This window comes from Corythoichthys intestinalis, chromosome 2 (assembly GCF_030265065.1).
Source record: "Corythoichthys intestinalis isolate RoL2023-P3 chromosome 2, ASM3026506v1, whole genome shotgun sequence".
Classification (NCBI taxonomy): Eukaryota; Metazoa; Chordata; class Actinopteri; order Syngnathiformes; family Syngnathidae; genus Corythoichthys; species Corythoichthys intestinalis.
In genome coordinates this window covers 66,616,974-66,637,348 of record NC_080396.1, presented here as the reverse complement: position 1 = coordinate 66,637,348, position 20,375 = coordinate 66,616,974, and the positions used below count along the sequence as shown (strand labels likewise).

Below are 20,375 nucleotides of genomic sequence, written 5' to 3'. Positions count from 1 at the left end.
TTGTTTAATTTAAGTTCGCAGTACTCATATTAACTTGAATGCAATCAAGTTTTCCGATAGCTTTAGTGCTCATATTCAGGTGAACTTCATTTTTTTTTTTTACCTCAAATAATCCTGAAATATAAATAGCACACGCTAATTTAATTAATAACACATTCTCACACGGTAATGACCCTACTGCCAAATAAATTAAGCGAGAACACTCAATGGATGAACTCGGTGGAATTCAATTTTATTTTAAAAAGCTCAACAATGCATTTAAGACACAAGAGACATTGGCTCTTGACATGCTGCTTAATTTTTTGTTGAGTCTTGGTGTGAAATGAAAAATCAGTAATATAACCAGATCTCACTTCAACACATTTATCTACTTCACATCGATTTGGTAAGTAAATATTCTGGCTAGCGACATGGAGAAAGAATACAGAGACTGACTTTTTTTTTATTAACCCTTGCTGTTATTGTGCCCCATACACCGCACGAACCCAAGAAACAGCACACTTTATTGAACAGAACACACACACATGACATAACAAAAGCATCCACTACTCCCAGTTGTTGTTGCCATAACTACCCATCATCCATTGCGGCGGAACAGATAAATAACAGTCCCTACAATATTTTACTCATTTATAAACTGTCACGTTGCCATATACAAAAAAGGCAATGCGACAGTAAGACTAAAAGAGTAAAATATTTACTTACCAAATAGATGTGAAGTAAGTAAATTAAGTGAAGATGTAGAAGAAAGCTCTGGTTGATGGCATGGTTCACCGTGGACGTGTGCGGGAATGTTTAGGTGTAAGAAAAGCACGAAATAGACGAGGCAGATTTCGCATGTCTAAAAGAACGCCCAAAGAACGCTGGGTACAAAAAAACATTTTTTCTAATTTTACTTACCTGAGATTCATCAAGTTAGGCATGTTTTCCAGCCCCAAATTAATACCTACTCATTAAAAACTAGTGTTACCAAAAAGTTGATAAAAATTGAGTTTGGTTCGCTTATATTCATTTAAGTTAAATTAGCATTTACAGAGTGCACTTGTGTCTTGATCTCAGCTTGTCTTGTATGAGTCTTCATCTTATCTCATTCTCAACACCCAAAAGCCTAGGTTTTTTACTGTGATTTCTGGCCCCGCAAGTCTTGGTCTTGGATAGGGTGGTCTTTGAGCACAACACTGGCATTTGGACACAGAAATATGCTACTAAAGAAAAATAAAAGCCTGTGTAAGTTAAAATTGTACTCCTTTAAAAAACTGAGTACATATGCACGCTTGGTAAGTGATCAGTTTTGGAACACCAAAAATAACAGTGGTGGACCAGATTACTCTATATGTGCATTTCTGCATTGGAAATAGAAATACTTCAAGATCCAGGTGTGGATTTAATATCTCAGTGTTTTCAGTTGTTTTTTAATAAACGGTGTTCATTTGAGAATAGCTCTTCAGCATGTCCTCATTAGCATCCATGCGATCATGTGAAAACTAATAGCCTGGAATATATGTGAGAAACACATACAACCCCAACTCTAAACAGGACTGCTTAAAAACAAGAGTAAAATCAAAGCGGCAGGGATATCCTCAATGGAATATATGAGCGCTATTGCTCCATATCTAAGAAGGATTTATTCGACACTGCCGAGGCTAACGGACTGAAGTAATTTCATTTTTCATGCATGCTGTCTGTCCTCACAGCGACCTGAAGCTAGGCAAGTGAAAGTGATGAGGGAGCACAGCAAAGGGGAGAGATCAGACAAAATGGGCGGAGGACTGCTGAGCCAGAGTAAAGACTTGGGTAGGGGGGCGTGGGGAGAAGTATGGATACAAGGCGAAGGGAGGAGAAACAGAGGTCGAGCTAGAAGGGTAAACATATTGAAGTGTAATAATTGCTTTTATCTTCAAATGGGAACCAACAGGTAGCTAGAATTGGCACTCTTGCCTGCCCTTTGTCTACTGTGGAGTTAATTATCCTATGGGATGAATTTGGTATGTGTTTTGCTTTCAATCCATCTCCAGTAATTAACAAGATGAACAGCTCAGGGTTCAACTGCTACTACCCAGTTGTTTAATTATCAAGGCTTGAAGTCACTGTCTTTCCTGTACCTATGCAGAAATCCTTGTTCACAGCAGTATGGTGAAAATGATCTTGAGTTAAATTCATTCAAGACCAAAGTCAAGACCAAAGAAATTGTCATTAATTCCGCCATGTACATTCCACCACATCCTCGCTCAATCTACAATGATCAAAACTTACTCATACAAATATATTGGCTCCATATTTGTACTTAAACTTAGGCCATGTCTACACCAAGCTGGGTTTAATAATTACACCCACGCCAGCACGTTTGTAGAAAAAACAAGCTTCCATAGCCAACCGCATTCATTCATTTTTAAGTACATTCGTAAGAATGTGCAAAAAAATAATTGTCCATAATACCCGCATCCTTTTCATGTGTTCTCCAATATGAAGCACTGCAAGAGTTTGTAAATAAATGGAAGCGAAAAAAGCACCTGTGTAATTTACTCCAAATGTAAACATTGGTCTCATGTGTGATGTAGGGATAAAGTTTGTCGCAGTTAGTGACATTTTCACAGTTTAATCTTTGGTTATCAGTGTCCACATGATGTAGAATTCACAAATCTTCACTTCTGAAGGAGTTCTTAAGAACCTTCCTTTAAATGTGTGTGTGCGTGTGGATGATAGGCTAAACCGTAGAAAGAGTTCTTTTTGCGAAATACCCTGCTATGTGTAGACATGGCCTTATATTCTAACAATGAACACATTTTTCCAAAGTGCCAACAACTGTTGTCCTTTCTCCGTCAACTCAGCAAACGTCAGGTTCATGAGGCCAACCTCATTACCTTCTTTAAATGGACAGTGTAGTCTACTGGACTGTCTCAGGAAATTAGAATACACAATATTCTAATTTTTTGAGACAGTCCTGTGTATATATACAGGACTGTCTCAGGAAATTAGAATACACAATATTCTAATTTCCTGAGACAGTCAGGAAATTAGAATACACAATATTCTAATTTCCTGAGACAGTCAGGAAATTAGAATATTGTGTATTCTAATTTCCTGAGACAGTCCTGTATATATACACAGGACTGTCTCAAAAAATTAGAATATTCTGTATTCTAATTTCCTGAGACAGTCCAGTATATATCGATGCCGTATTGTTTTGGATCTTTTTTTTTTTTTTTTTTCTTTTGATAGACAAGTTAAATCATGTTGTGTGAATGAATATACCCTATGCTCTCTCTGCAAAGTTCTTAACAAGAGGAATAAAGTACATTTAATTTGATTTGATGTAAGCAATATACATGGTCGTCCCTGTGCACAGTAAGCCTATATGATTTAGCGTCAACTTTTATTTAGTTTGTATTAGTATGTCTGTTTCCTCTCTAACTATACAACTATCATTTGCTTTTAATCAGATTTCCATTTCATGTCTAATTATTTTTGCTCTCAGCCTGCTTGCATTCAAACAAGGTCTTTGAGACGAACATTGAATAAATGTGGATTTCTTCTCCTTCTCTTCAATGTATTGAATTTATTTCTCCTTTCAAATGTTGAAGTGCTGCAGACAGAATAGTCCCCGCGGCAGCACTAATGGAGTCCTTGAGCAATGAGCATGTGATAACTTGAAATGCCAGTTGGTGATAAATGTCTGTGCACGTCAACATGATGCGCGCCCTCTGTAGCATTTTTCAGCATGCACTTCTTGGGAATAATATGCAATATCATGTTGCTGAGATCACAATTCAAGGACGTCATTATTAAACGTAGAAGCAGGAATAATATTGTGCATATTGCATCCCCCAAAAATATTCTGTATCAATTGTTATTTTCTGTGTAAGTCTTTCATTGTACATTATTCTGTTTGCTACCATAGATTCGTTCAGACCAGGATCAAGACATCTCAATACGATATAGCATCACTGGTGTCGGTGCAGATCAGCCCCCTAATGAGGTATTCAACATTGACCCTGTGCTTGGGAAAATGTTTGTCACCAAACCTTTGGATAGAGAACATCGGTCGTCCTACCACGTAAGTAAAAACACAAAAACACAAACAGCTGAAATATTTTATTTGAAAATGTATCAGAGTAATGTTCATAGTAAAAGTGTGACACAGTCTTGTCTTTGGCAGCCCTTTTAATTTTGCTCTTAGTCTTTTGGACGAAAATACTTATTAGCCTTAGTCATATTTTAGTCATTTCGAAATGTTTTCGTCTTCGCACAATTTAGTTGACAATTACTCAAAACGTTTTCGTCTGTAAAGGTTTCCAACAATTTCAAATGAACATGGACAGACGAGCACATACTTTAGCGTCTACAAGTACAACGCCAACTTTGTTTGGATAATACACACTGAGCAGGAAAAGCCGTACATTATTTTCAATTAAACCTACCTAGAACCCACGAACTGTATGTAGAAAAAAAGTTGTCCAAGCATTTAACACCCTCCGGACTTACCGACCAGAAAAGCCAAGTGACTCTGCTTTAGACTGGCCAGTGATTTAAGAGGACGCTCACCATTCTTAACATAATGGTAACACGAACGCGAATGGTACGCTAATGCTAGGAGTTACATTTAGCGTCTGATAATCACTCCACACATACAAGGCGAAAGCAACATTCCATATTTTCTTTTGCCCAGATTAGAAAACAAACCTTACCGTGTTTCAAAACAAGCACAATGGCGCGCAGCCTAGCTTAAGACACATCCTAAACTCCGGTAAGGAGGGATAGGCGCAGCATATCTCACATGAGTGACACGACCCAAACACTGTCACGATGCAAGCTGACGTACTCCACGTACAATATGAAAATGTCACGCTTTTTGAACATAGGAGAGAAGCAATGTCGCATATTTGTCTCGTAGCCGTCTTGTCAGACGAAAATGGGCATTCGTCTCGTTATGTTCTAGTCTCCCAAGCCACATTTTAGCTTGTCATTGTCATAAAAAATTGTTTGTTGACAAAATATTTTCGTTATCGTCATTGTTGACGAAAACAACATTGCTGTGTATGTTGGATTATGACGCGAGCTACATGGTACGTTTCATGTTAAAAAATAATCACAGCTGCTTTTTTCTTATACGCTATGTCTCAAAATGACCCTTTACCCAAGCGCATATTATTTTTCCTACATACAGTATTTCTGTCTATGTGCATTTTTCTCATATCATCCCTGTACATGACGCTGAGTATATATATATGTACATGAATTAAATTCAAATTATAGGCTCGTTAACCAAGCAGCCCTGACCTATTTAATTATAGATAAGCAATGTTATTCCCAAAAGAAGCTCCTATCAATGAGCTGATTTGTTGAGGCAGAGAGTAGCAAACAGCTGCTTGGTTGAGCTCCATTTTGGTAGGTGAATAAATAAAATACAGTTGCATCATGAGACATGATAAAGATGCTACAGTTACTCTCTTATGTCTTGTGTTGACATCTTACACTATTTTAACTGAAACTTAAGTTTAACCCTATACACTCTGAGCATTTTTGTGAAATTAGAGGTTAATTTTTCCAGTATTTAAAAAAATAAATAAAAATAAATAAATAAATAAATAAATAAAACAGTTCAAACAATCTGTTTATTCCTAAACCATCAAAGGATTATGTCATGAACGTTTTTCCAAATTTTTTAAATTTTTGAAACTTTCATAACCAGGTAAAGTTAAAGAATTTCAAATGCCAAATATGGAAAATCACACACATTGCTTGATTACTGATATAAACCTCAGTAAGGTTTTGACAACTAATGATAAAAGTTTAACATCTTAACTTTAATTTGACATATTGCTTATCAAGGTTCAGCAAATGAGCACGGAGTAATTTACATTTTGTGTCATAGATGCATACATTATTTACATACAAGATGTTATTAATTCACCTGTTCAAGGTAGTCTGGAGGGCAAAAATCTTACCTAATTTGACTAAGTCTTTGATATGTTCATAATAAATTGCTATATTTTTTTCATTTCATTACCTTCTTAGGGGGGATCAATGTCATTGTTAAAATGTTCTTCCCCGAATCTATGTCTTCTCTTTCTGGGGATCTTCATACTCAGCATAATTCACTGTTTCTACTGGCCTCCTAAGGACTGGATACTCTTCTACTGGTGTTCTACACATTCTTCTACCCCTGTCTGGTCGATGTGATGCCATTTCTGTTGTGATGCCGGATTCTAAAGCGCGGAGTGTATGGGGTTAATTAAAACATACACAGGCGAAACCATGCAAGCAGATATAGTTTCAAGATAAAGGGAGAGGCTAAACTCTGATTTGTTGGGATGTGAGCGTTTGCATATGAGAGCCATGCAGACTGTGCATCCAAAAATTATGTCTAGTCCGCGGCACTACCTTTATATGCAGACAATGGGTGCTACTGCAGGTTTGAATTTAATTATTTGTTTATTTGGCTAAAGAGGTGGAGCTCAGCTCCAGGGTGGCACGGAGCTCTAACCCCTGGTAAGGTGTGCTTTATAGTCCGAGAATTACAGTACTTGCAAGACCATTTTCAAGATTGACCTTTCAAGAGAAGCTAGCTCTCATGAGACACCCAAAACCCCCTAGCTAGCAAACCTATCCTAAGCCTCAGAGGGAATCGGAATGCTAGGAACACAATTGAACAGAAGCAGCTTTCAGCTTTGGTTTCCATGTCGAAAGAAAATAATGTGTTGTTAGAACGGAAACGCACAAATAAACTGTACTAAACAGTACAAAAAAGTAATTGAAGTCTGAAGGAAAGAAAACAGAATGGATTTTATGATTAAATAACTGCTTTTGGACAGGCTTTTTGGTGAGTGAAAGGATTTTATTGATTTTTTTCACATTTAGTATGTTTCCTTCATAGTTTATACTCTTTTAGACTGTGTGTACATAAAGTGGTCTACTGGCACTGCTGTCTGTAGTGTAATTACAGGAATAGATTCCTTCCTTCCTTGTGTCGATGTTCAAGCTTGCCTATTCTTAGTGGACTTTTAATAAAAATAATCATAATTTAAACTTGTGTCTTTATATGTAAATTTGACTACCACGCATAGTGACAGATTTCAATTGCTGATGTTGGTTTATTGGGTTTTTTTTATAATTAAGGTGATGCAACAATGAAGTGATAAATGGTAGCTGGACTTGAACATATGCCTAGGACTAGATATAAAATGCGCGGCCTGCCGCTGTAACTCCTGATACAGTAATATGGCCGCTTATGATTTTTCATGATGAAAATGATGATGTGAATCCAGAATTACATTTTGCCTCTTTTAAACATAGCTGTAATCTCCAACTCCCACTGCTATTGAATTAAGAGTGTTCCCACAAGTGAGATGTTGGGAGGAGGGTGGGCAGAGATAAAGGACCTGGTTCTCAGCCATCGAGATGGGATGGCAGTACACGGATATTGGGTGCAGGACAGATCAGACATGTGGTGAAGAAAGTAAAGTTAAATTAACCTCAAGGAGACCTGGAGAAGCAATTTCAGTGGAGGTGGAGAATGGAAGCAAATGGTGACGGGAAGAGGATCTTCACCTCTCATCGTAGAAGAACCCTGCAAGGATGCTGCTTATTCTCTACCCTGCCGCTATGAGCCTGCGAGTGATTTCTCTTATCTGACTCTCATGTCCTCGTAGTAGCCAAAAATATTATTCCCCATCAGCCAAGCTCAGATAAAAGAGTACCTCAATTCTCCATACATGGCAGAGCAATTAATTGTGAATTAAATGGTACTGATGTATTCCTTCTCCCCTAAGCTTTCGCCAGCATCATTCATTCCCTTCCCTTTTTGATAAATATACCTTGCTTTGAATTGGGAAGGCCATCTTATGCTGCACGAGCTGTTTGCTCTGCTTTGTAATGAATTCTAACATGTTTATAGTTTAGATAAGACACTGTTCTGTTCAGCAGCATGAAAGAAAAAAAAAACATCACATGATATCAATCAATCAAACTTTGTTTTATACCGCACCTTTCATGCTTGAAAGGCAAAAGAAAAAACAAAAACCTACCAACCGTAAGTAAAAGTAATTACAGATTTATTAAATTATTAGTTATATGGTTGCCAAGAAATAGCTGAGCTTTAAGATAAACATACTTTAAATTGTTTCCAGTAGACAGGAATATCACTGAATAAGTCATGCTTAAAGATATAAAACTTTCAGAGAAAGGTGAAATAAGTCAAAGCCAGACCAGAGGCTCTTAATTTCATTAAGTAGACCTTCATATCATATAGAGGATGGGGAGAAAATCCTACAATCCCAATGTTCCCCTATTTATTCAGTTATTGCCTCGGATTGTTATCCTGAACATTCATCTTTGCGACTCTACTTTTTAGAGAGCAAAACTGTCAAAAAAGTATACTATGTTTTGATTACTGGCAAAATCCCATTCCACTGATCCAAACACAGCTGAGGGGAATTTGTGATGAGCCAACTGTGTTTGTTCCGAGATGCAAGCAGGCAGAGCGCTTGTAGCCTTAAATGTGATCCCGACTTAGACTTACAGATATCCTGTAAAACAAACACGGCTTCCAGTGGAAAAAAGTATCTTGCGTATACTTTCTACTGAGATAACAATGACTTTTAGATACAAAATCAGTATGCGTATCCCTGCAAGGCAACTACTGTATCTAAATAAGGATCCTTGTGATCTTACATTACCTTAACTTTGTTTTTAAAAACTATTAAAGAACCCAATACAGTATGTATGTTTTTTGGTTAACACAAAGTTAGCATTAAACTGTCGAGGCACTTTTTTGATGAGTTAAAACCCGATCAAGTAGGACAAAATTGGCTGGAAATATTGTATACTCTCATCAACTAAATATTACACATTAACCAGTTAAAACAGACATGTGTTTTGGTTTTTACAACAAAAGCTACCACAAATCATCCCTCATGGCTAGAAGTTCTAAATATGCAATAATTCCGGAAGTACATAGGTTATGGTAAATGAAGAGTACTTACAGTATATAGCAAATGTATCAACATTGTTACAATGCCCAAAGCGCTTTACATTAGCAGACATTCACACACCAATGGTGCTGCTGCCATGCAAGGTGCTGCCAACCTATTGGGGGCAAATTATGGTTCAGTACCTTGCCCAACTTCAACAATGGGTAATCGCAGCCGGTAATCGAACCGCTAACCCTTCAGTCCCATGACAATTCGAGCTACCAACTGCGCCGCAGGTGATGATTTTACTGTTTTAAAGAATTTGTTTCAAGAGGGCTCTTTGACAGCGATTCTTCATTCTACAATGTAGATATATTTATTCCCACATACAGTATTTCATTTTACAAAGTCTGTTCATTTCCATATTGTTTGTCCTACTCACTAAATGTATTTAACCTGCGTCTCTATTTGGATGAGAATTTTGAGCTGTTTATCCGTGTATCATTCACTCATTGCATAGCATCCAAAATCAGAAAACGAATAACGACTTATTTCATTTCTCGTTTTAGAATCCAAAATGCGAAAACTGATAACAACTTGGTATTTTATATCTCGTTTTCAAATCCAAAATCAAAAAACGGATAACACCTTATTTCATTTCTCGTTTCAAATAAAAAATACCAGTGTATTAATTGTTCATTCCATATATGTTGACATTTTGTGTGTTGTGTTTTGTAAAGTGTTGCAACCCGGAAATTGTTGATGCACTAATACGATTTCACTGTTCGAAAAGAGCGTTGAATTGAATTGAACTGCTCTGGTTTATTGTAAATATTTTTTTCAATACTTTTTTTCGGTGTTATATTTTTTACACAATCGAGTTTTTCCATTTGTATATAGATGCTTGTGTTCGAGAAACTATATATGTATATATACAGTGCCTTGCAAAAGTATTCGGCTCTCTTGAATCTTGCAACCTTTCGCCACATTTCAGGCTTCAAACATAAAGATATGAAATTTAATTTTTTTGTCAAGAATCAACAACAAGTGGGACACAATCGTGAAGTGGAACAACATTTATTGGGTAATTTAAACTTTTTTAACAAATAAAAAACTGAAAAGTGGGGCATGCAATATTATTCGGCCCCTTTACTTTCAGTGCAGCAAACTCACTCCAGAAGTTCAGTGAGGATCTCTGAATGATCCAATATTGTCCTAAATGACCGATGATGATAAATAGAATCCACCGGTGTGTAATCAAGTCTCCGTATAAATGCACCTGCTCTGTGATAGTCTCAGGGTTCTGTTTAAAGTGCAGAGAGCATTATGAAAACCAAGGAACACACCAGGCAGGTCCGAGATACTGTTGTGGAGAAGTTTAAAGCCGGATTTGGATACAAAAAGATTTCCCAAGCTTTAAACATCTAAAGGAGCACTGTGCAAGCCATCATATTGAAATGGAAGGAGCATCAGACCACTGCAAATCTACCAAGACCCGGCCGTCCTTCCAAACTTTCTTCTCAAACAAGGAGAAAACTGATCAGAGATGCAGCCAAGAGGCCCATTATCACTCTGGATGAACTGCAGAGATCTACAGCTGAGGTGGGAGAGTCTGTCCATAGGACAACAATCAGCCGTACACTGCACAAATCTGGCCTTTATGGAAGAGTGGCAAGAAGAAAGCCATTTCTCAAAGATATCCATAAAAAGTCTTGTTTAAAGTTTGCCACAAACCATCTGGGAGACACACCAAACATGTGGAAGAAGGTGCTCTGGTCAGATGAAACCAAAATTGAACTTTTTGGCCACAATGCAAAACGATATGTTTGGCGTAAAAGCAACACAGCTCATCACCCTGAACACACCATCCCCACTGTCAAATGTGGTGTTGGCAGCATCATGGTTTGGGCCTGCTTTTCTTCAGCAGGGTCAGGGAAGATGGTTAAAATTGACAGGAAGATGGATGCAGCCAAATACAGGAACATTCTGGAAGAAAACCTGTTGGTATCTGCACAAGACCTTAGACTGGGACGGAGATTTATCTTCCAACAGGACAATGATCCAAAACATAAAGCCAAATCTACAATGGAATGGTTAAAAAATAAACGTATCCAGGTGTTAGAATGGCCAAGTCAAAGTCCAGACCTGAATCCAATGGAGAATCTGTGGAAAGAGCTGAAGACTGCTGTTCACAAACACTCTCCATCCAACCTCACTGAGCTCGAGCTGTTTTGCAAGGAAGAATGGGCAAGAATGTCAGTCTCTCGATGTGCAAAACTGATAGAAACATACCCCAAGCGACTTGCAACTGTAATTGGAGCAAAAGGTGGCGCTACAAAGTATTAACGCAAGGGGGCCGAATAATATTGCACGCCCCACTTTTCAGTTTTTTATTTGTTAAAAAAGTTTAAATTATCCAATAAATGTTGTTCCACTTCACAATTGTGTCCCACTTGTTGTTGATTCTTGACAAAAAAATTAAATTTCATATCTTTATGTTTGAAGCCTGAAATGTGGCAAAAGGTTGCAAGATTCAAGGGGGCCGAATACTTTTGCAAGGCACTGTATATATACATTGTATATGGCGGAAAACACAGACAAGACTGAAAAAGCAGTTTCTGCTCTTGCACCCCTCTTTAAAATAAACTGCTGTATTTTAAGCCAAAATAAATGTTGTGTTTGATAGAACAATATGTCTATATACTGCCATAGCAGATTCATGGTGCATTAAGCCCCCAAATTATTTTTAAATTTGTCCGTTTTACCCTGGAAACCCCCGTTCACAGACGTCGCGCAACCGCTTTTGTTTCAACCTAGCCATAAAAAGAAATCGTATTTATTATTCGAAATGTCTGTCATTTTTAGCTTACAATCATTCAGTGATGTCTAATATTTAGTTAAAAAAAAAAAAAAAAAAAACGACTTTAAAAAATTATTCATTTGCATATTTTAAACTTTTAAGCAAATTACGTCACAAAGAAAAAATTGGCGTCTGTAAAAAAAGTCTACCTTATAACTATCGCTTAATTGTATTTTTTTTCGTTACTGTCGCATTTTCCCCAATATTTTAGATGATAAATAATCGATCAAACAAATAAAAATTGGAAAAAAAAAATCTTTAAAAGGGTAAATATATGAAAATGAAAATCTCGATTGCTCCTTGATATCTGCGGATTCTGCATCGCAACCCTTGTTATATTACCATGTTTCAATCATAAAATCCCCAAAGAATCCAGCCGTGGCCATTCACAGCTGTGTCTTGACACGCGGTGATACATGCTACATGGAGGTTTTGGATTGATAAGAGGTAAGTACGTGATAATATCTCGTTAAATTCATGGCGTCTTTAATTATCTCCTAAATCACCTCCAGTTAGGGATTTGCTGTTTACATTTTTTTTTTTTTAAATGCTCTCTTGTTCAAATTTTATCTTGCCCCAAAACAAAAAGATTTTAAGCTTTCCAATGATGTATCACACATGCATATAGGATAATTTTGAAATTTGTCCAAATTAGGGGTCTCAGAGCGGAACTTCAAGTCACTTGAGTGTTTTCCGCCATATATATAGATTTGATTAGTGATGGGTGCAATACCTAACTTCACAAACCTCCTTTTTGTGTTAGATGGTAAATATATATTTTTGGTTGTTGGTCTACTGTATAAAACCTGTTTTGACCAGACCAGTATGTATGGCGGCCAAAAACGCTTATGACCATACCTGTTGTTTCTTTTGAATTATCAAATATTAAACTATTCAATCTTATTTTTTTTCCTGTTGAATGTTTATCCTAACAAGGTGAGTAAATATTATCGAGCTTCAAAAGATTTGTTGAGCATGTTAGGTTGTCAATAGAAAGTCAATGTTACAAATTTTGACAATAATTTTTTTTTTTTTTTTTTTTTTGTCTTTTGGGTCCCCAAATGGTGATTATAAATTGGTCAGTGAAGAAAACAACATGTTTGGACATGAAGGGTATGGTGTCCTGAAAAAAGGGACCCAACCAAGTCATTGTGAACAATTCCTTCTTTGAAATATAAAGGCAACATCAGTGGCATGCAAAATCAGACAAAATAGGCCCAGCCTTTGAAGGGTTAAAAGAGAAAATCGACTTTTGCGTCTTCATTGTACAACTACATCCATAAAATGTACAAGCAGCTTGAGCAACAGTATTCACATGTCATATAAAACCTTTGTTTTCTAGCTCCGAGCACATGCTGTGGACATGAATGGAAACAAAGTGGAGAATCCCATTGATCTGTATATCTTTGTTATCGACATGAACGACAACAGACCGGAGTTTAAGAACCAGGTCTACAATGGCTCCGTGGATGAAGGCTCAAAACCAGGTACCAGTTTGGAATCAAACCGGTTGAATAGTAAATCTAAGGGCATTGTCCTGCTTGTTGTTCATTTAGTGAAAAGTGGTTGACGTCTACAATTTCCCACTGTGATAAAATAATTATGATTCTTTAACCCGCCGTGCCTTTTTTTTTTATTATTAACTGTAGTCATAAACCAAAGAAAGGTGCTCAGGACAGTATGCCATGCTAAGTTACTTCATATCTTCTAAATAGTTACACACAAATGCACATTTTCCATGACCCTAATAAGGACAAGTGAATAACAAATGGATGGCTAGACATTGTGACAAGGTCCCCGGCATTACTGCTCTTTCTCTTGCTCTCTCTTGGTTTCGTCCCCACCGTGCACCAGATAATTCTATGTGGCATGTGTGCCGTTCAGCTAAACAATAATCATAAAAAAGAGTTTAAGAATTCTTTTTTTTTGCGCTCCAGTGGTTTCGGTGGAAGGCCAATTACAGACTTGAATTAGTTTGCAAATTAAAGAGTCATTACAGGGACTTAATCCTGTCAGGCACGGCTTAGGACGCCCGTACAAAGGGCTTCTGTTAAACCCCTTAAGAGTGCGGCTTAATGTAATTACCTCGCCGATGTGTGACACATTCTTCATCTCCTTCCCATCTATCGCTTTATCTCCACAAGAAAAGCATAGGGTGAAGGACTGATTGCCCCCCCCCTCACTTCAAACCAAATTGAGCAGGAGCCTATTCTTTTTTTTTTCTCCCTCATCCCTCACTCAATGGTTACTTCTTGCTGTGAGGCCCTTGGAGTACTCCTCTGGGCCCCGTCATTTACAAATTGTTGCTTTGAAATGTAATGGAGTTTGAAATAGGAGCCGTGGTTGCAATGATCCACGGACAGAGGCCGTCACTACTGTGATATCACTATCACCACCAATTAGAAATGAGTGTGACGGAAGCGCTAGAGATCAAGAGTAATCCTTCACAGTTACTGTATAAATCGTAGGAGAAGGTAAACAAACCAGTTTTTGACCTTATTGGATGGGTTTTTAATTTTTCAGCTAAAAACAATTACTGTGCATCAATTACACAACATTAAAACTGATTTAAGATGAGACATGGAATCAGAAAGTTGCTCAATGGGATTTCTATGTGTCCTTATCATTAATCTGTGTTCTTCTAACATTGGAAATTGAACCGTTCACTCTGTACATAGATTAAAACTCTTAAAAGTGTTTTGTTTCAACGTTTTCATCAGGAACCTATGTAATGCACCTGTCCGCCTTTGATGCTGATGACAACACAACGGCCAACGGAATGGTGCGCTATCGAATATTGTCGCAGACACCACACAGTCCCATCCCAAATATGTTCACCATCAATAGCGAGACGGGGGATATTGTGACGGTGGCACCTGGTCTCGATCGAGAGGTACGTATTGTACTGGAAAACACTTTTGACTCAGAATTTCAGTCATTTCATTTCATATTATGTTTTTTTTCTTTCAATTGTAATGTATTCACAACAGAAATCATCGCTTAGATTTAATTAGTATATAACACTTCAAAGCGCTCGTTAAGCCACAATCTGCAGCCCGGCTGCTTCAAGTGTTAATCATTTTCTTTATATTCAAAACAAGAACATCATTGATTGCCTCACCCTAATCAGTGATTTCTTTCCAAGGACTGTGTGTCTTTTGCAATGACATTACAGTTAACAGAAACTCTCAGTAGTACCCAGAACTGAGACAGCGAAAGGTTAAGTATGTAAGTATCCGTGCAGTTAGAATGAGATATTCTCAATATACATTAAATAATGATTGATTTATTGATGTCTATTATTCAACTGAACTTTTATTTTTATACAGTGAAGGCCTTTGAGAACATTTTTTTTTTTAAATTTGCAACACCAAGCTACATGTAACATATCTCGGAACACGAGCGCACACAAACAAACCCCACACTTACAGTATTACTTATACGAGTGGCATTGTTTTTGTGGAGCCAAAAAAGTTTTGACAGGGTACAAATGTGTTTATTTTTGTATGTTGGATGTCTTGGTGACTTAGCTGTGAGACAGATTCTCCTCCCTAACTGTCACCACTGACAGACCTATTAACGACACATCATGCTGCAGATGTCCACTCACTTTTGTGTGTGTGTATGTATATATATATATATATATATATTATATATATATATATATATAAAATATTGCAGAAGAAATGCCCTTGACACCTGTCTGCCATAAAAAGAAATCCATATAAAGACTACATCTAAACTTGATGAATGACACAAAAGGATAAATGATGTAAAATAGGATGAATGAAGGACTGCAAATATGAGGATTTGGATGAAGTCAAGAGTCAATTTGGAGTTAATAGTAGACAATTAAGACACGGAAGCGAGATGATTCAACCAGGATTGGGGATACTAAGTGTAAATGTCCCGGGGGGGGGCTATGGTGTGTCTACCTGCGCTGATGGTACATCTAGTCAGAGTTTATGTAGGAATAAAACACCTACTCTGATACGGACATAATTACTCTTATATTAGATATGCATTCAATCTGTACATGTATTGCTGGTATCTGCCCCCATAGTCGTCCACATTCTTTACTGAAGTGAAGCCATATGTACTTTATATCTCAACGAAACTCCTTTCAGACTGAGTTGAGCATTTTTGTTCATTATTCTTGTTCAGTGTCTTTGTGAATTAGTTAGGGACTCTTGATGTAGATCACAGAAAGAATATGAATAGCTGACAAAAATCCTTGAAAGTCTTATTCAATTTGTTCGGAAGTGTCAAGAAATATCTCCAATGAACTGCTGTTATACACAAAGGTGGCTAGCAAAGCCTCAAAAGTTTTGTGAAAATCCATGGTTGAGTAATATGAAATTCTTCACTTACCATTGCTTTGATAATTGACCTCAGCTGGCTATTTTATCCAGGTCTTTTAAAATCCAAATTGTTCATTCTCCTGCATTTTACTGTAAAGGTTTGAAAGAGACAAAAATCATTGGGCATTGGGCACACAAAGATATTTTTTTTTATTCATTCAGCTACCCTGGCTAGCTAGGTTAGACACGAATACAAATGATTGAAGTTCTTACTTAGATTTAAAATATATATAAATATATCCTAACATTGACAATCAAAACCTAAAATTTATCTTTACCTTCACTTTGGAGGGCCACTACACTGCATTTTAATCAGATTGTTTTTCTTGAATCTAGTCAAATAGTTTTCTCCATCTTGTTTTAAGTGTTAGACTAGTTGACAGATTAATGTGTCAAATTATTTCAGTTATTTTTTCTTTCAGAAAATTTCTGAGAAATAAGCTTTTTTTTAAGTTGAAATATACTAATTGACAGAAAGTAACTTCCAAAATATATGTATTTGTTAACACGTATTAGGTGTCACACCGAATGTAAAATTCTTTTTTGAGTAATTATGCATGCACCCAAAATGTATTTGCTGTTTAAATACAAACAAAATGTACGTATAGGTAACTACAGTTCTGTGAATCCCTAAAGACCGCCAGAGGCGGCAGTGTCAGCATTAATTCATCCCTTCGCGCATGTGCAGTGCGAGTAATAATACCAAAGAAGTCACCTGTGACCCCGGGTAAAAGTTCTCGTGTCAACAGAGTTCCAGTCCCTACAGAACCTTCTCGCGTGGGCACAAGGGTTCTGAGTGACGGAATGCTCTGGCATTCATTTGGGATTCATGGAACCGTAGTTACCTACATAACTTTCGTTCTATTTCATCCCTGCTGACCACCAGAGGCGGTGCTGTAAGCACTGAATGACCAGTACCAGCGGGGTCACGAAAAGTCACAGACGTAAACCTCACAGAGACTAAAAGGGGCACCCCCTTCAAGGCAGCCCAGGAAGCAGCAATGCCCCTGGTAGAGTGACAGTGCACCCCAGATGGCAGGGGGCGTCCTGGCATCAGAGGAGAATGACAAATGGTAACCACGACGCAATGAGAGAGGCACCACCAGGAGAAAGTAGATCACCTGCCACGAGCCCCTTAGCAGACAAAAAAGTGTGAAGATGTACGAAAACCTGCCGTAGAGTCCACACAAAGCCCAGGGCCCTGACCGGGCACAACAGCTCCGGCCCGTCCCTGCCCTGCCCAGGCGGTGGGCATCAACGAGCAAGGCGTAAAGGTCAAGTGCAATGCGAGCCAGCTAACACCTTGGGCACAAAAGCAATGTTAGGCCACAGCACGACACCTGAGCAAAACATGCACGACTGGCTAACTGAGAGCGTATGCAATTTGCCGACGCGCTAAGCAGAGGCAATGGCCAGTAGGAACGCCGCCCTGCGGGCCACCCACTGGGGGTCAGCCGCAGCCAGAGGCTCGAAGGGGGGCGCCACAAACAATTGAGCACCGACTGCAAATCCCAAACCAGGGCACGAGGACACCTTCGGGGGTGGAGCCTCAGAGACCCCATGGGGAATGCAGAGACCAGGCTGTGGCTTCCTACAGAGCCACCAAAGACCCTGGCGTGACGAGCAGAGATCGAGGCGAAGCAGACCTTGAGGGTGGATGTAGAATGACCCAATCAAGGAGGGACAGCAAGAAGTCCAGAACAGTGGGGCTTGAACAACACACCAGATCATCTCCACGGCCCTCTACAACAACCTCCACTGACCGGCATACTGAATCCGGGTGGAGGGCGCCTGGGCGTTCAAAAGCATCTGCCTGACTGAAACCGAGCAGTCGCCAATCAGTGAGTCAGTCCCTCCAGCGGCCAGACTTGCAGGCGGAGACGGCGAGGATCGGGATGCCATACCTGGCCCCCCAACTGGGACTGCACATCCCGCCTGTTGGGGAGGCTCCAAGGAACGCCGACACACGGGCTGCGCAATATGGGAAACCACAGGTGAGCCCGCCAGAAGGGGGCCACCAGCGGCAACGAGTGCCACCCAGAAGGACCCTCTGAGGCGTCAGCCAGATCAGAGGGAGTGGCGAGAAGGCCAGTAACAACCCTTACAATTACTGTTGGGTTTAGGGAAATGCATGTCATTGGCATACGCAAAGTTTAAGGTGCAAAAGTCAAACTCCGCCCATGGTCATTGGACCGTTAGGGACCACTAAAATCAAGCTTCACTGGGCAAGCCCACATCTGCAAACCCCCCGCAAGAATCGTCAGACAGGTAAGCCGAGCACCAATACAGAGCATCACACGGCCCAAGGAGGGAGCCACATTCAATACAACAGGGAGAGCCCTCCACGGCCAACGCGACCGCGTGAACAACAAGGTATGGGAAGGGGGGCATGAATGCTACCTGCACAGCAAGCGCAGGCAGGTTGGCAAAATAGCTAACCCATGATACTGACCGCAACAAACGATGGGCAACCGACGCAACACCATGAAGGCCCGTGCACAGCTAAAAAGCCAAGCAAAGGCAACCAGCAAGGCAGTCGATATCGCCAACGCTAGAACATATCTCGGCGGGAAAAATGAAATAGGCGAAGGTAGCCGGCGGCCCCGCAAGCCGTGAGCCAGCCAGGCTACTCACCCAACACCAACGCCGCGAGCCTGGAGGAGGGTTGCGCCGGCACGGGCAGTCCGCAGTTCCAAACGGGGAAAGGAAAAAGACAAAAAGCTCCATACTGCCCGATTGCTAACAAAGTGAAGCAGCCTTAGGAGGACGAATTCACAGCTCCAACACACAGTCAACATGGCTATATGCGACACAAACAGCAAAGCAGCAACTGCCACGCGAAAAGAAAAAAGGGACTGGAACTTGGTTGACACTGGAACTTAAACCTCTGCCGGGGGTCAACCTGGGGTCACAGGTGACTTCTTTGGTATCAAGACTCGTACTGCGCATGCGTGAAGGGATAATTTAGTGCTGACAGCACCGCCTCTGGCGGTCAGCAGGGATGAAATAGAACCTTTTTTTTTCTCAAGCATTTTCCTTTACGATTAGACATGGATTCCCTAACCCTGTGAAACAAGCTCCCGTTCACTAAATATAAACTGCACAGCACACCGCAGTGTTATATTGGTCCACTTATAGTTAGCGCTTTGGCCCTTTGAAACCCTAAAACTTTGTGCTTCTTTTTCCCCTTTCTCCAGTTTCCATGTTGGGGATGTTAGACTCTGTAAAACAAAACAACAACAACAACAAAAGCACAGCAAAAATATGGGCTTCTATTTTTGGTAATCCCTTTCCCGTGCTTCAACTGTATCCCCAACTGTTTCTTACCCTTTACTCCTGTGTTCTTTCCTTCTGAAATAACTTTTTCTGCTTTTCAAACTCCCACGCTGAATCTCTTTTAAAGGTCTCCATTGGTCTGGTGTGGACCTTTAAAAGCATGTTGACAGTAATAGACCACAGTCCTCCAGAGAAGTCTGGGGTTGCTGCAGTGTTGCTGCAACGCTGAGAGGTTCAGAGAAGCTCTACATAATAACTCCCTTGTCTAATTAGTGTGAGTGCTGTGTACATGCCATACACTGGCTGATGGGACAATCAAATACACACCACCTCTAAACAAGGCTCGCCAAAGCAGAGATGTGTGTACATGCACATTTGTGAGTGGTGTGTTTGTGCATGTGAGGTAATGAGGGTGTTCATGTGAAGTTCAACATCTTGTCTAACATCAAGAACATACCGAAAGAAGCTGTCTGACCCTCCTGATGTGGCGTCGTGGCCTAATTGGGATATTTACTGTGTAATTAGCAGGTTAGAGACACACTGGAAATGTAATTTGGAATCTCAGTGACAAGACACATTATCCAGACAGTCGGCTGTGGGGCTCTATCCTTTCCGCAGCCCATTAACTACACCATGGGACATTCGGAAAGACAGAAGAGGGGAGGGTTGGGAGGGGCATTTGAGAAAAGGTTGCCAAAGGAAGGGGCTGATCATGCAGACACTCACAAATATGCCCAAATACAAAACTGCAATGACCATATTTTTCATCCTCCATTTAAATGACACTGTGTCATCCGAGATATGAAATGGCATTCATCATTCCTAATTCCATTGCTCCACAGATCATCTATTAATCTTGTTCTGCTGTACCGTTGTCTTCACATCTGTCCATCAGTGACATTGAATTAAGTCATGCCTTTGATAACTGTATTGTAAGGAGACAGAATTCAGATAGCGCGAAGCCAGTTA

General features: G+C 39.5%; 1 protein-coding gene across 1 annotated transcript in view; it reads left to right on the top strand.

Moving 5' to 3' along the window:
• The window catches only part of LOC130907767 (cadherin-4-like), a 429,614-nt gene that overhangs the window by 341,908 nt on the left and 67,331 nt on the right, over positions 1-20,375 (top strand). Inside the window, exons 6-8 of the mRNA XM_057823203.1 lie at positions 3,899-4,054; positions 13,112-13,256; positions 14,490-14,662. Of these exons, the coding sequence (XP_057679186.1) occupies positions 3,899-4,054; positions 13,112-13,256; positions 14,490-14,662 (474 nt within the window). The remainder of the gene's footprint in view (positions 1-3,898; positions 4,055-13,111; positions 13,257-14,489; positions 14,663-20,375) is intronic.